General features: G+C 50.4%; 1 protein-coding gene across 7 annotated transcripts in view; it reads right to left on the reverse strand.

Moving 5' to 3' along the window:
• Window positions 1-14853, reverse strand: part of AP3B1 (adaptor related protein complex 3 subunit beta 1) — a 269538-nt gene extending 254685 nt beyond the window's left edge. For 4 of the 7 annotated variants that reach the window (XR_011381834.1, XM_070056312.1, XM_051837575.2 and 1 more), the window contains exon 1: window positions 14596-14850. Coding sequence is in view for 5 of the 7 variants with exons in the window: in XM_070056312.1 (XP_069912413.1) it covers window positions 14596-14723 (128 nt within the window). In the remaining 2 variants the exon portion in view is untranslated. Of the gene's footprint in view, window positions 1-2899; window positions 3042-13888; window positions 13908-14595 lie in introns of those variants that run through there. The other 3 variants (XM_051837573.2, XM_051837577.2, XM_051837576.2) reach the window with 3 other exon arrangements.
• Between the last annotated feature and the right edge of the window lie 361 nt (window positions 14854-15214).

Raw genomic sequence — 15214 nt, forward strand, 5'->3', positions numbered from 1 at the left:
TTGAGCCGACAGAGGACAGGGTTAATTTGTGCCTGGAGATCTCCAGAGAGGGAGAAAAGAGGCTCAAGTGTACAAACAATGGTAGCTCTACAGAATGTAGACTGGACTATACCCCCAATATTTAGAAGGCAGGACAGAAGACGGGACTAAGATGTAATAGGAAGACAGGGGCACTTGTATGTTTTTTTGTTTGTTTGTTTATTTTGACAGGTAAAGTTATATACAGTGAGAGAGTAAGACAGAAAGGTCTTCTCTCCGTTGGTTCACTCCCCAAATGGCTACCACAGCCGGCACTGCACCGATCCGAAGCCAGGAACCAGGTGCCTCCTCCCAGTCTCCCACGTGGGTGCAGGGACCCAAGCACCCGGGCTATCCTCCACTGCCTTCCCAGGCCACAGCAGAGAGCTGGACTGGAAGAAGAGCAATGGGACTGGAACCCGGCACCACAGGCAGAAGATTAACCAAGTGAGCCATGGCGCCAGCCCCCACTTGTATGTTCTTGAAGCATATTGAAGAATGACCAAAAAAACATGGAAAACAAAAGTGTTCCATAAATATATAGTACTACTTTTTTAAAGATTTATTTATTTATTTCAAAAACAGAGTTACAGATAAAGAGAGAAGGAGAGACAGAGAAAGAGGTCTTCCACCCACTAGTTCACTCCCTAAATGGCCACAACAACCAGGGCTGGGCCAGGCCGAAGCCAGGAGACAGGACCTTCCTCCGGGTCTCTCACGGAGGTGCAGGGGCCCAGGACTTAGGCCATCTTCCACTGCTTTCCCAGGTGCAATAGCAGGGAGCTGGACTGAAAGTGGAGCAACAGAGACTTGAACCAGCACCCAGATGGGATGCCAGCACTGTAGGCCGTGGCTTTAACCCATTGTGTCACAGCGCCAGCTCCTATGATTATTATTACAATTATGATGCCAGTTGGTAACACCCATGCCAAAAACAGAAGCTATACAGAGCGACAAACAAATGCTTGACAGTTATGGCAATGGAAGTATGGAGCAGCAGTAATAAATAACAAAAGTAACTGTTCTGTCTCCAACATTACTTAGACAAATCTACTTATGATCTGTTCCTCAACTTCAGGAACTGAGGAATTGAAGAGAGTACTCGATTATTCCTAACATATAGCAAAATTATAAAACTTCAATGGGAAAAGAAAAAACATTAAAACAGAAGCAAGAGTAAGGTTAACACCCAAAACACATACACAAGGGTGGGGTCTGTCGCATCCCACGCTGGAGCTCTCGGGTGCAAGTCCCAGGTCTGCTCTCCACTCCAGCTCACAGACAGTATATACTCTTGGAGGCGTGTAAGAGGACGAAAGTAGTCAGCCTCCGCCACTAAGTGTGAGAGCCAAACTGAGCTCTTGGCTCTTGGCTTCAGCTTCGTCCAACTCTGACTACTACAGGTATTTGGGGAGGGAACCAACAGACAGGGGATCTCTCTCTGTCCCCTGTGTTTGAAATAAATAAAATGAAAATGCATGCTACAAGTTTCATACACTTGCTAGTTCTGGGCCATATTTCCCCTAAGTTTTCTAGCAGTCATCCTTAAAGGAAATAAATTCACAGTCACTAAAAGGAGGGGAAATAATTATTTCTGACGCTAGACTCAACGTATCCAGATATAAAACATCTTCAGAAATAACTACCACTGCACTCAGCTAGCCCTGCCCATCCACTCAGTGAAGGCATTTCAGTCACTGGTTACTGTTCTGAATAGCACTAACTTGGACCTGAAAGCCCATCTACCACCCTGAGTCCTAAATTCCATGGCCTAAACGCCTAATTTTTTTTAAGATTTAATCTTATTTATTTGAAAGGCAGAGTTACAGAGAGAGAGAGAGAGAGAGAGAGAGAGAGAGAGAGATCTTCCATCCACTGGTTCACGCCCCAAGGCTGGGGCTGGGCCAGGCAGAAGCTGGGATTCCGGAGCTTGTTCCGGAGCTCCCACATGGGCACAGGGGCCCTAGCACCAGCAGAAGTTGCCAATGCACCAGGCACATGAGCAGGAAGTTGGATCGGAAGTGGGAGCAGCCAGGTCTGGAACCAGCGCTCACAAGGGATGCTGGCATCACAGGCAGAGGCGCAACCTGCTAGGCCACAGCGCCAGTCCCTAACCACCTTTCCTGCTTCTCTTCTCCAGGCAATTCCCACATCATCCCCTAACCCCTGTACACACCCAAAACTAGCCCATCTCTGAAGAACTACATCCACACCATTCTCCCATCCTTCGAGCACTCGCAAACTCCCCTTGGACTTCTTAGAGACTGCTAGTCCCCCGGCACTTCTATTAGTTTCCCATCAGTGCCCTACTCCCTTTACTTTTCCCCACTCCAGCTTACATCCCATGTTTAATTACTTCAACACCTTTCTCACCAATGTCCTAACGTGTGCCCAACGTTCACTCACAGTACCCACCCAGCGAAACCTCAGTCCCACATCATGAACTGATGCCACGGCTGAGCCCTGCAACACATCACCATCAGACTGCCAACAGCGCAACTCCACAGCTCCCATCAGAGGCAAGCCCTCAGCTCTCATCCAACAGTCCTGTGGGCGTCTCTGTCACAGGCCTTCTGCCGGGAGAGCAGCTGCTCAGCCTCACCTCAGACTGACTCTCTCTCTCTCTCTCTCTCTCAGCAGCAGGCTACACACTCAGCAGCCGACAATCACCCTGTCCACCTTGTCCACCTTTGTGCTGTTCACTGCTGTCTCTCCTGTCTCGGAACACCCTCTCTCCCTCCTTCCTACCAGCACTTAAGTATCACCAGGTCTCTCCAACTCTTAAAAGCAAGCGCCTCACACACCTGTCTCCTACAGGTTCTGTGCTTCCTCCTCCTGTGAAAGGCAAAGCTCTGGGGGGAGGCGGCTGTCTTTCACTCACCTCACCCATCCATCAATCCACCGCTGTGTGGTTTCCATACTCAACACCCCCCACGCTGCTTCCACCTTCACCAGGGTCACCAGCAACTGTCACACCACCATGTCCACTGAGCCCTTCAACCCTGTTTCACAGGTCTTCCTTCACTCCATTTCTCACCAGCAGCAGACACCAGTAACTCTTGCCTGAACAACTCTCCTCTTTCTGATTTCTGCTAAAGCAAAACATAAATGCCTCTTTGTTTAGGAAAAATGAGACATGGGCTCTGTCTTCAACAACAGACAGCCTCAAAGCAACAGAACCTGTCAGCAAGCCCAAAAGCAAAATAAAGTCTAAAACAAAAGCATTTTCATTGTCTTGTACTAGAACCATCATTCCCTTAACAGCTTCACAGAAGAATTCACCGGGTGTTTATTACCCTCATTTGTTTTTATGTGGCACACATTAAAGATACCTTATATAGGTTAACTATTCAAATGTTTGTGAAATATAATTCAGAAAAACAAGTGTGAAATGTAGTGATAATCTGAAAATTAGAAAGAGGTAAAACATAAAGCAATGGTTACTATGAAAGTTAACAATTATTCTAAAACCAGTATAGTTTTAAAAATACATTGTATTAAAAGTAAAACAATGTTTAAAGAGCTCAACTGATCATAATGGTGTTACAAAGATAGCAATAATTACTGTGTTTACTAGTGTGGGCCCTATTAACTCCCTGTATAGGTCAGGACTTCCAGTCTTCTCAGTTACTCAGTGAGTGTAGCACGTCATCACCCTCATTCCCATTTAAGGGCGAGGAAACCAGGGGCACAGAGTGGGAAAGTAACCTGCTTGGGTGCCACTTAGGAACTCTCCAGTGAGTTTCACATCCAGCGGGAGCGCACCCAACAAAGCGTATTTCTCAACCGCCCTTCATCAGTGCCTCACTTCCTCCCAGCTCCACGTGCCAGCCATGCTGAGCTTTCTCCCGCTCTTCAAAGATACCATAAATCCTTGCCATCAAACCAGCAGTGTCCAATAGAATGTTCTGTGATAATGGAAATATTCTTTATCTGCGCCATCCAATACAGTAAAGGCCAACTACATGAAATGTGGTTGGTACCACTGAGCACATGAAATGTGGTTAGCTATACTAGGAAAGTGAATTTTTTTAAATTAAGTGACATGTGGTTACATTGGCTAGTGGCTTCTTTTTAACCAGTACAGATATATACCTAGGTATAAGCTATTCCCTCTTGGAAAGTCCTCATCATTCTACCATCTAAAATCATGGTATTCATACTTTGGTTAGATAATTCTATTTATGTGATTACCAATTAAGTTCCTGTTCTACACAGACACTTTAAAAAGTTTGAGGAAAATGAATTAAAAGTAATTTTATAACTTCTTCCATGTAGTTTTTTCCATAATACTCATTTCCATGAACTTTATTAAGTCCCTCATATGTATTATTTAAATCCTTTAATGGCATTAACTGTAGCCTTATTTTGTATCATAACAGTTTACTTTCCTAATAATTGATATTTCTCCAAAGAGAGTAACTTAATTACAGTTTGTCCTAGAGGACTATCATTTTAAGAAATGAATACATATTAGAAAATCAAAGGGCAAATTTTAATGCTATATTATAACACAAAAACATAGCCTCGCTTTAAAAATACATTTTATCAGATAAGGAAAAGAGACTAGAAGAGCTAAATCATGTTAACTGATGGGCTTTGGGTATTAAAATTAGCTCTGTTGTTTAGCTAAGTTTTCACTAGAAAAAAATTTATTTATTTATTTTTGAAAGCCAGAGTTAGAGAAAGGGAGAGACAGAGAGAGAGAAGTCTTCCATCCACTGGTTCACTCCAAGTAGAAGCCAGGAGCTTCATGTGGGTCTCTCACATGGGTGGCAGGGGCCTAAGCACTTAGGCCATCTTCTGCTGCTTTTTCCAGGCCACTAGCAGACAGCTGGATCAGAGCAGCCAGGAGACGAAACGGTGCCCATGAAAGATGCCTGCATCGCAAGCGGCGGCTTGACCCACTGTGCCACAGCGCCCGCCGGCCCCTGGCTGAGTCTTCTTAATGAATCAGCGGTCATCAGCTCAGCCCTGCTCCTTCAGCGGTCATCAGCACAGTCCTGCTCCTTCTCTAACATGATCAGCGTCTCTCTCTCTCTGCATCAGTTGGCTCCATCAGCAAACAAGACAATACAGTATCTAGCCCTCATCTTTAAAAAACAAACAACCCTGACATAGCATTCCTCTCCAGGAATGCCCTAGATCTTGGTACTTTGATGTCTTCTCTTCCCACACCCACTCCCAGGTTAGGAATCCGATCCCAAAGCACTGAGTACGGCCTAGAACCTGATGACTCCCACACGTGCCCCAGGCCTGACTCCTCCTGGAGCTCCAGACCAGGTCCAGATGCCCAACAGCCCACGATGCTCAGACAACTCGAGCTCTAGACTCCCTTCCCTCTGCACAAACTTCTTCATTTCCATCAACAGCAATTCCAAACTTCCACCTGTGTAGGCAAAAACTTTGTGTTTATCTGTGACAGACCTTTTTTCCCCACACACATCACATGGAGACCATCAGCCAGGCAGTCCGGCTTGAGCTTCAGAATACACCCAGAATGCAACCCCTCCTCCCACCATCACCGCTGCAACCCTGACATCCTCTTTGCAAGAGTTTCCTTGCCAGCCTCCCTGCCTCATGTGTGCAGTGTATCCCTAGTTCAGGAGGCAAAGGGTCACCAGCTACCACCTTGAGCAACTCTCTAAAGTCTTTATTGTGACTCATTTTTTATCTCAAGCTAAAAGCTCCTGATGTTCTCCAAAGTTGCCTTTCAGGTTTTAGTCACATTCCAGGAAGAGACGGATTCCCAGCCCCCTTGGATGGGCCAGGCCCTACTCCACAAGCAACAGATGAGTCACCCTCTGCCTCATTTTAATAGAAAGTTCTCGGCCGGCGCCGCGGCTCACTAGGCTAATCCTCCGCCTAGCGGCGCCGGCACACCGGGTTCTAGTCCCGGTCGGGGAGCCGGATTCTGTCCCGGTTGCCCCTCTTCCAGGCCAGCCCTCTGCTGTGGCCAGGGAGTGCAGTGGAGGATGGCCCAAGTGCTTGGGCCCTGCACCCCATGGGAGACCAGGAAAAGCACCTGGCTCCTGGCTCCTGCCATCGGATCAGCGCGGTGCGCCGGCCGCAGCGCGCCGGCCGCAGCGCGCCGGCCGCGGCGGCCATTGGAGGGTGAACCAACGGCAAAAGGAAGACCTTTCTCTCTGTCTCTCTCTCTCTCACTGTCCACTCTGCCTGTCAAAAAATAAAAAAAAAAAAAAAAAAAAAGAAAGTTCTCCATCCCAGGAGGAGCTTCATGCAGCCTGTGCCGACAGGTGCTGACCCGCAGCTGGGAGGACTTGCGCCCACCCCTGCATGTGATGGCAAGAACCTTGCCTCTTACACATTCATTTCCTCCCTAACATGAAATGCCCATTTCCTGGAAAAGGGGCTGGCTTTCAAAAGATTAGAACACCTCTTGTGATCCAAGCAACCCATATCAGTATCCCGGTTCAAGTCCCGGCTGCTTCTGGCTAGGATGCCTGGGAAGGCAGCAGCAGATGACCCCAGTACCTGCAACCCACGTCGAAGACCTGGATGGACTCTTCCCAGACACCTGCAGGTCACGCATCACCTTCTTCAGGTATGTACTCCATTAACAACTTTTTTTTTTTTTTTTTGACAGGCAAAGTGGACAGTGAGAGAGAGAGACAGAGAGAAAGGTCTTCCTTTGCTGTTGGTTCACCCTCCAATGGCTGCCGCGGCTGGCGCGCTGTGGCCGGCACACCACGCTGATCCAAAGGCAGGAGCCAGGTGCTTCTCCTGGTCTCCCATGGGGTGCAGGGCCTAAGTACTTGGGCCATCCTCCACTGCACTCCCGGGCCACAGCAGAGAGCTGGCCTGGAAGAGGGGCAACTGGGACAGAATCCGGCGCCCCGACTGGGACTAGAACCCGGTGTGCCGGCGCCGCAAGGCGGAGGATTAGTCTAGTGAGCCCCGGCGCCAGCCCTTAACAAGCTCTTAAAGATCTTTTCCTAACCCTGCTATTTCAAACTCTAAACTAACCTGCATCCCAATTCCCTAGCCTCCTCGACTCTACCCACTCTTTCTCCATAACATTCCTTGTCACAACATGATCGCATATTGAGTTGTTCATCGCCTGTCTTCCTCTCACTAGAATATAAACTCCACGAGAGCAATCTGATGCTTACTCCCTAATATCAAGAAAAATATAAATTATTTCCATATTTTTTAAAAATTACTGGAACATATTTAGCATACAACTGAAGAGTTACTGACTGCCTTCCAAACGCCCATTCTGCTTAAAACTCTCCAGTAGAGGCCGGCGCCGCGGCTCACTAGGCTAATCCTCCGCCTAGCGGCGCCGGCACACTGGGTTCTAGTCCCGGTCAGGGCGCCGGATTCTGTCCCGGTTGCCCCTCTTCCAGGCCAGCTCTCTGCTGTGGCCAGGGAGTGCAGTGGAGGATGGCCCAAGTGCTTGGGCCCTGCACCCCATGGGAGACCAGGAAAAGCACCTGGCTCCTGGCTCCTGCCATCGGATCAGCGCGGTGCGCCAGCCACAGCGCGCCGGCCGTGGCGGCCATTGGAGGGTGAACCAACGGCAAAAGGAAGAGCTTTCTCTCTGTCTCTCTCTCTCACTGTCCACTCTGCCTGTCAAAAAAAAAAAAAAAAAAAAAAACTCAAAGTTTTTTACAACGATTTACAAGGCCCTACACAATCGGGCTTTACTCCATCCCCACTCTACTACTTACCTGTCTGCCATCATACTCTGTTATTTCCTCCCCTCCCTGTACTTCCACATTTTTTAAAAAGATTTATTTATTTATGTGAAAGGCAGAGTTGAAGACAGAGAGGGAGAGACAAAGCAAGAGATCTTATATCCGCTGGTTCACTCCCCAAACAGCTGCAGAGGCTAGGACTAGGCCACACTGAAGCCAGGAACCTGGAATTCCATCAAGGTCTCACGTGGGTACAAGGGCCCAAGGACTTGAGCCATGTTCAGCTCCTTCCTAGGTGCAACACCAGGAAGCTAGATCAGAAGTCAAAATGGAGCTCATATGGGATACTGGCATCACAGGCAGCAGCTTAACCAACTGCACCACACACCAATCCGTTTTTCCACATTCTTAACCAAGGTATTGAGAAACTTGGAGAAAATCTATTATGACCGTGAAGCTGGGAGATTCAGCTCTGCAACTCTGACTTTGAAACAAGCCCACTCTCAACTAAAGATGAAGAGGGGGCCAGTGCTGTAACACAGCAGGTTAAACCTCCGTCTGCAGCGTCATCATCTAATACGGGCACCGGTTCAAGTTCTGACTACTCCACTTCCTATGCAGCTCCCTGCTGATGCACCTGGGGAAGCAGCAGAGATGGCCCAAGTGCTTGGGCCCCCGCACCCACCTGAGACCCAGAAGAAGCTCTGGGCTCCTTGTTTTGGCCTGGCCCAGCCCCAGGCCACTGCAGCTACTTGGGGAGTGAACCAGCAGATGAAAGATCTCTATCTCTCTCTCCCCCGCCCCCAAATCTGCCCTTCAATAAACAAACAATAAATCTTAAAAAAAAAAAAAAAAAAGACTAAGGATGGTGACCTTTGAAGCAGGACAGTTTCTGTCAGCAAACAAAAATGATCTCACTGACTAGAAACTGTTCACTGTAGATCTACAAAACCTTTCCTGCTGATACGCTGAGGAAGTCTCCCCTAAACACAGAAAGCAGTGTTACTCATAAAAGCATGAAATACAGGAGAATCACTTCCTTCTCCACTGTTCTACTTTCTTCTCTTTACTTCACATTTTAAATTTGGACCTCAGCCAATTTGTTTTTGTCAGCAGTTCATTTTAAACACAAATGCAATGCTGTCCAATTATTTCACTACAATATATTCATCGTTCTGTAAGCAGTGAAAAAGAACATTTCAACCAACTGCTGTCTGCCTTTTTTGTTTAATCATTCAGTGTTAGCAACTGCTAAATCCTGAATGTTTTTTAAAACTAACACATCTCAGGCTGGCGCTGCAGCTCACTAGGCTAATCCTCCGCCTTGCGGTGCCGGCACACCGGGTTCTAGTCCCGGTCGGGGCGCCGGATTCTGTCCCGGTTGCCCACTTCCAGTCCAGCTCTCTGCTGTGGCCTGGGAAAGCAGAAGATGGCCCAAGTGCTTGGGCCCTGCACCCCATGGGAGACCAGGAAAAGCACCTGGCTCCTAGCTCCTGCCATCGGATCAGCGCGGTGCGCCGGCCGCAGCGGCCATTGGAGGGTGAACCAACGGCAAAGGAAGACCTTTCTCTCTGTCTCTCTCTCACTGTCCACCCTGCCTGTCAAAAAAAAAAAAAAAAAAAAAACTAACACATCTCGGGACTGGCACTACAGCGCAGCAGGTAAACCCACCACTTGTGACTCCAGCATCCTATGAGTGCCGGTTCATGTACCAGATGCTCCTCTTCCGATCCAACTCCCTGCTAATGTGCCTAGGAAAGCAGCAGAGAATGACGAAGTGCTTGGGCCCTGCACCCCATGGGAGACCCAGAAGAAGTACCTGGCTCCTGACTTCGGGTTTGCCCAGCTCTGGCCATTGAGGCCATTTGGGGAGTGAACCAGCAGACTGAAGATCAATATCTCTGTCTCTGTAATTCAGCCTTTCAAATGAGTAATATTTTTTTTAAATTGTCTTACATTTGTGATTTAATCATAAGGTTTGAAATTTAATTATTTCAGATTTCTAAATTTCAGTGATTTCAAAAAATTACAAATCCTTTATCAAGAAATGAGTATTTACTTAGCTGAGTATTTAAGATAAAATGCATAAACCAGAAATGACCTTCCTCCAAGAAGAAATGCAAGGAAAGTAAATAAAATGGAACACTTCTACTATTTGATGGAAAGTAGGACACTGCTTACAGGCAGTATTTCATCAAATTTTTGCTCAATGTAATGAAATCTTATTTGAAGCACATGGCAAGAAGTACATTATACGTGGAACCTTACTGCACAGGAAATGGCAGTCCTTAACTTTTGAGTATCCGGGCCTTTGAAACTAACAGTCCTATTTACATGAAGACAAAACAGCTACAGATGCTCCTCAACTTATGATGGGGTTATACCCCAGTAAACTCGTGGGAAGTGGAAAATATCACAGCACATTAAATACACCCAACTAACCAAACATCACAGCTTAGCTTAGCTGCATCTACCTTAAATATGCCCAGAGCACGTACAGTGGCCTACAGTAAATCTAATACAACACCTATTTTATAAAGAAGTATTCAAGACCTCACAATTTATTGAATACTCTACTCAAAGTGAGAAACAAGTTGTAGGGGTTGCACACACCTAAAGCCGAGAATTATAAAATCATATAAATGTGCTGGGACCACTTCAGTTCATCTAGGTAGGGACATACTGCAGGTACCAACGCTCCACTTCCTCTCCTGTTAACAACCCTCTTGTAACAAACGCAGCACTACTCAGTGAAAGATAATGAAACACTGAAATTGCCCACCTGTAAAGTGCTCTTTGTACATGACAAAGTGGAATCCAACTTACATCTATGGCAAGCAAATATACTGTGCAGACCTAGATCTAGTGAACATAAACTTGCAGCCACTTGGGGAGTGAACCAGCAGATTAAAGATTTCTCTCTATATATAACTCTGCCTTTCAAATAAATAAATAAATCTTTAAAAACTGAAAAAACCACCAGAAATATAATGAAGACCCTAATTAAACCACACCCCACAGCAGAGCGCGGGGGTTCAATCTCTGGCTCCCGACTCGGCTTTCCGCTGCGCTGACCCTAAGCAGCAGCAGTGACGGTCTGGTGTTTGGGATTCTGTCACTCAAGTGGGAGACCTGAACTGTGGTCCTGGCTGCCACACTGAGCCCTGGCCCAGCCCCAGCTGTTATACATCAGTGATTAAGAACTTCCTTTCTCTGTCTCTCCCCTTCAATGAATTTTTTAATTAGTATTAATAAAAACAAAAAAATCACAAAAAACATACTGATACACAATGACTCTTTGAGATATTTCAAAAACAATGGTAAAGGGTGGACTTTAGGCCTAGTGGTTAAGATGCCTGTCGGAACACCCCGTCCCACGTGATAGTATCCGGGTTCACATCATGGCTCCACTCCAAATTCCAGTTTCCTGCTGACGTGCATCCTGAGAGGCAGCAGGTGATAGCTGGGCCCTTGCCGTCCACACAGGAGGGCTGGACTGAGTTCCCGGCTCCTGGTTCCGGCCTGGCACGGTCTCAGCAGAGGGCACTTGGCCAGTGAAGCAGCAGATGGGATGGCAGCAGCTCTCTGTTTCTCTCTACTCCATCTCTGCCTCTGAAACAATTCTCTTTTTAATGTTTAAAAATAACAATGTTAGTATCAATACTTGCAATGTTTTTAAGATTTTATTTATTTATTTGAGAGGCAGAACCACAGAGAGAGGAAGAGACAGAGAAAGGTCCTCCACCCGCTGGTTCACTCCCCAAATGGCTGCAAAGGCCAGAGCCGAAGCCAGGAGCCTCCTCGGGGTCTCGTAACTGGGTGCAGGGCCACAAGCACTCAGGCCATCTTCCACTGTTCGCCCAGGCCACAAGCACACATGTGAAGAGGAGTAGCCAGGACACAAACCGGCACCCACATGGGAAGCCAGCATCACAGGCAGAGGCCTAGCCCTGCTATTCCATGGCGCTAGCCCCTCAATATTTATAAATTAATAACATCTGGAACTGGTCCAGATGTCATTGATTCTATTTTTAGTAAGTTATATATGTAAATATAATTTATTTTAGTAAATTATATTTTTAAAAAGATTTATTTATTTACTTGAAAGGCAGAGTTACAGAGAGGGAAAGACAGAGAGATCTTCTATCTGCTGGTTCACTCCCCAGATGGCCACAACAGCTGGAGCTGGGCCAATCTGAAGCCAGTAGCTTCTTCTGGGTCTCCTACCTGGGTGACAAGGACCCAAGCACTTGGGCCATCTTCGCTGCTTTTCCAGGAACATTAGCAGGGAACTGGACCGGAAGTGGAGCAGCCGGGACACAAACCAGTGCCCATATGAGATGCTGATGCCACACCAAGCTATACCCACTACTCCAGAGCACTGGCCCCAGTAAATTATATTTTAAGACTATCACTCTACATGGGTTGATCTCAGTCAACTTCACTTCAACATACTTGCTTCAAAGATAGAAAAAGTGGTGGAGATAAGAGTTGCTTAACTGTACCGACCACAGATACTAGTTATCTTCCAATGTGTGCCACTGAGAAACACTATTAAAGGCTAAAGCAGTAATGTGATCTAATTTTCATGGCTGATATTGTTAAGTTGACAGTAAATAAAATTCAACTTTAAAAGAAAAACAAATTTGGTTTTACCACTGCAATGCAAAGACATTGATTTAACATACCCACTGCAGGAAAGCCCAGAGTCCTCTGTCCAAAGAGGTGAATCTAAACAAATGCAAAGTACACTCCACCTTTGGCAGAGTAAAATGCCACCTTTCTATGTATTTCAAGGGACACTACAAAGAAGCCACTGGCTGCTAACCTCTGAATTAAATCCAAGGGCTCTCTTGCACACTCCTTCTACTTCCCTGCACTGTTCAAGTCCCCACACAGTCCACCACTGCCTCCTCTAACTTTCCCCTTAGCTTCCTTCTTCAAAACAACAAGCTTCCTCTGGTTTCCTACCTCCCTGAGCTCAGTCTTTTCCTTCTTCTTCCATTCACATCTCACATGCAGTGTTCCTTAGGATTTTGTCTAACCTGCCTTCTCCTCTAACAAGAAAAGTTCTCCCAGGGCCACTGCATCCATTCCCAAGTTTATACATTATCTGCTAATCTAAATGTCGATCTCCAAATCTCTCTCAACACCATTTTCTTTTGCAATTCTCCTTTTTTCTACACACTCTGCACTCTCCATTCCCTCCACGTGCCAAACACCTGCCCAAAATGTCATCAACTCTCCTCAACAGTGCTGGTTAACATTCTGGATCAGAAATTACTTTCAAGTACACCGTCAGACCAGGCAACCATCACACCTGGGCCAGAAATGTGGAAACCAAAGTTTGAAAAGAACAAGCAACTTGCACAAGGAAATACTAGCACAAGCATAAAACAATAACTCACATACAGGTCTTCTGACACTAGCCCTGGGGCCTTTTCCAATACTCCACAATGCTCTCAAAAGTAAAGATCTCTACGGCCGGCGCCGCGGCTCACTAGGCTAATCCTCCACCTGCAGCACCGGCACACTGGGTTCTAGTCCCGGTCGGGGTGCCGGATTCTGTCCCGGTTGCCCCTCTTCCAGGCCAGCTCTCTGCTGTGGCCCGGGAGTGCAGTGGAGGATGGCCCAAGTGCTGATGCATTCAGGAGCGCGGAGGAAGGCGGCCCGAGCAGCTGGGCCCTGCCAGCCACGTGAGAGACCTCGGTGAAGCTCCTGGCTCTGCTTCAGACTGCCCCGCGAGGCAGCTGCAACCAGGGAACAAGCAGAGAGGAGCTATTTCCCCATCTCTCTCTCCTCCCTCCGTCTCTCTCTGTCCTCCCTCCTCCCTGTAACTCTTTCAGAATAAAATAAACCTTACCAAAAAAAAAAAAAAAAAACCTGCCATCTCTAAGTGCAGAATGACACCCTGGGAGGCGGCCAACGGTCAAGCACTCGGGTCCCTGCGACCCCTACGTGGCAGACCTGCACTGAGCGCTCAGCTCCCGGCTTCGGCCTGCCCAGGCCTGGCTGCTGAGGGCATGGGGGGAGTGAGCCGGCAGACGGAAGACCTCTCCCCAAGCTCGCTGGCTCCCCGCGCCCTTCCAAGACAATTAAACATAAACTTTTACTCAGTGCACGGCAGGAAAAACGAACCCTGTTACTCCTCCCAGCGTCTCTGACTCGGGGTGGGGTCCACCTGAGGGGGTCCGGACCCCTGAACTCACTTTGCACGTTACGCCGCGGCGGCGGCCCGCAGCGCCTCCTCGCCCCGGCGAGGGGTCCGGCACAGGTCGCAGGCGCAGCCCCGCCGGGCCCGACCGAGCCCAGGGCGCGCCCCCCGCCGCAGCGGAGTTTAACCCGCGCCAGAAGGGCGCCCCGGCGGCCCGCACCGAGCTCAGCCGCGCTCCGGCGCCCCGCAACCGCCCCGCGCCCCGTACCCCCGCCTGCCCCGCACCCCCGCGCCCCGCACCCCGCACCCACGCCTGCCCCGCACCCACGCGACCCCACCTGCCCCGCACCCCCGCACCCCCGCGCCCCGCAACCGCCCCGCGCCCCGCACCCCCGCGCCCCGCACCCACGCCTGCCCCGCACCCCCGCGCCCCGCACCCCCGCCTGCCCCGCACCCCCGCGCCCCGCCTGCCCCGCACCCACGCGCCCCCGCCTGCCCCGCACCCCCGCGCCCCGCAACCGCCCCGCGCCCCGCACCCCCGCGCCCCGCACCCCCGCGCCCCGCACCCACGCCTGCCCCGCACCCCCGCACGCCGCACCCCCGCACCCCCGCGCCCCGCACCCCGCACCCCCGCGCCCCGCACCCACGCCTGCCCCGCACCCCCGCACCCCCGCACCCCGCACCCCCGCGCCCCGCACCCCCGCGCCCCCGCACCCCGCGTCCCGCACCCACGCCTGCCCCGCACCCCCGCCTGCCCCTCACTTCTTCAAGTCGCTGCTGAAGAGGCCGAAGGCGCCGGAGGGGGACATGGTCGCGGCCGCCTCCTGCCCCAGCTCCGCCGTCTCTCCCGCTCCCGCCTGCTCATTGTAAGCAAGACTGTTGCTCGCCATGGCCGCGGGCCGGGCGGCCGACGCCTCGGGGCCGCGGGGGTCGCGCGAGGGGCTCCGGCCGGCAGGACGCGGACCGCGGCTCCCCGAGCGCGGCGGGCTGCGGGCGCTTCCGGGCTCGTCACGGCTGCCGGCGGCCGCGCATGCGCAGAGCGGGCGCGCGGCGGATTCCGGGCGCCGGCTGCGGGGCGGGGCGCAGGCTGAGGGGCGGGGCGCAGGCTGTGGGGCGGGGCGCAGGCTGCGGGGCGGGCCGGGGGCGGGGCGCAGGCTGCGGGGCGGGGCGCAGGCTGTGGGGCGGGGCGCAGGCTGCGGGGCGGGCCGGGGGCGGGGCGCAGGCTGCGGGGCGGGCCGGCTGGGCCCGGTGGCCGCGAGGTCCGAGGTCCTAGTTCCTGGATCCCGGGTTCTGCGGGCTCAGCTACGACCATTGGGGCCATCTTGGGAGTGAACCAGCAGGTGGAGGGTCTGTCTCTCTCTCTCTCTCTCTCTCTCTCTCT

This window comes from Oryctolagus cuniculus, chromosome 14, assembly GCF_964237555.1.
Source record: "Oryctolagus cuniculus chromosome 14, mOryCun1.1, whole genome shotgun sequence".
Taxonomy (NCBI): Eukaryota; Metazoa; Chordata; class Mammalia; order Lagomorpha; family Leporidae; genus Oryctolagus; species Oryctolagus cuniculus.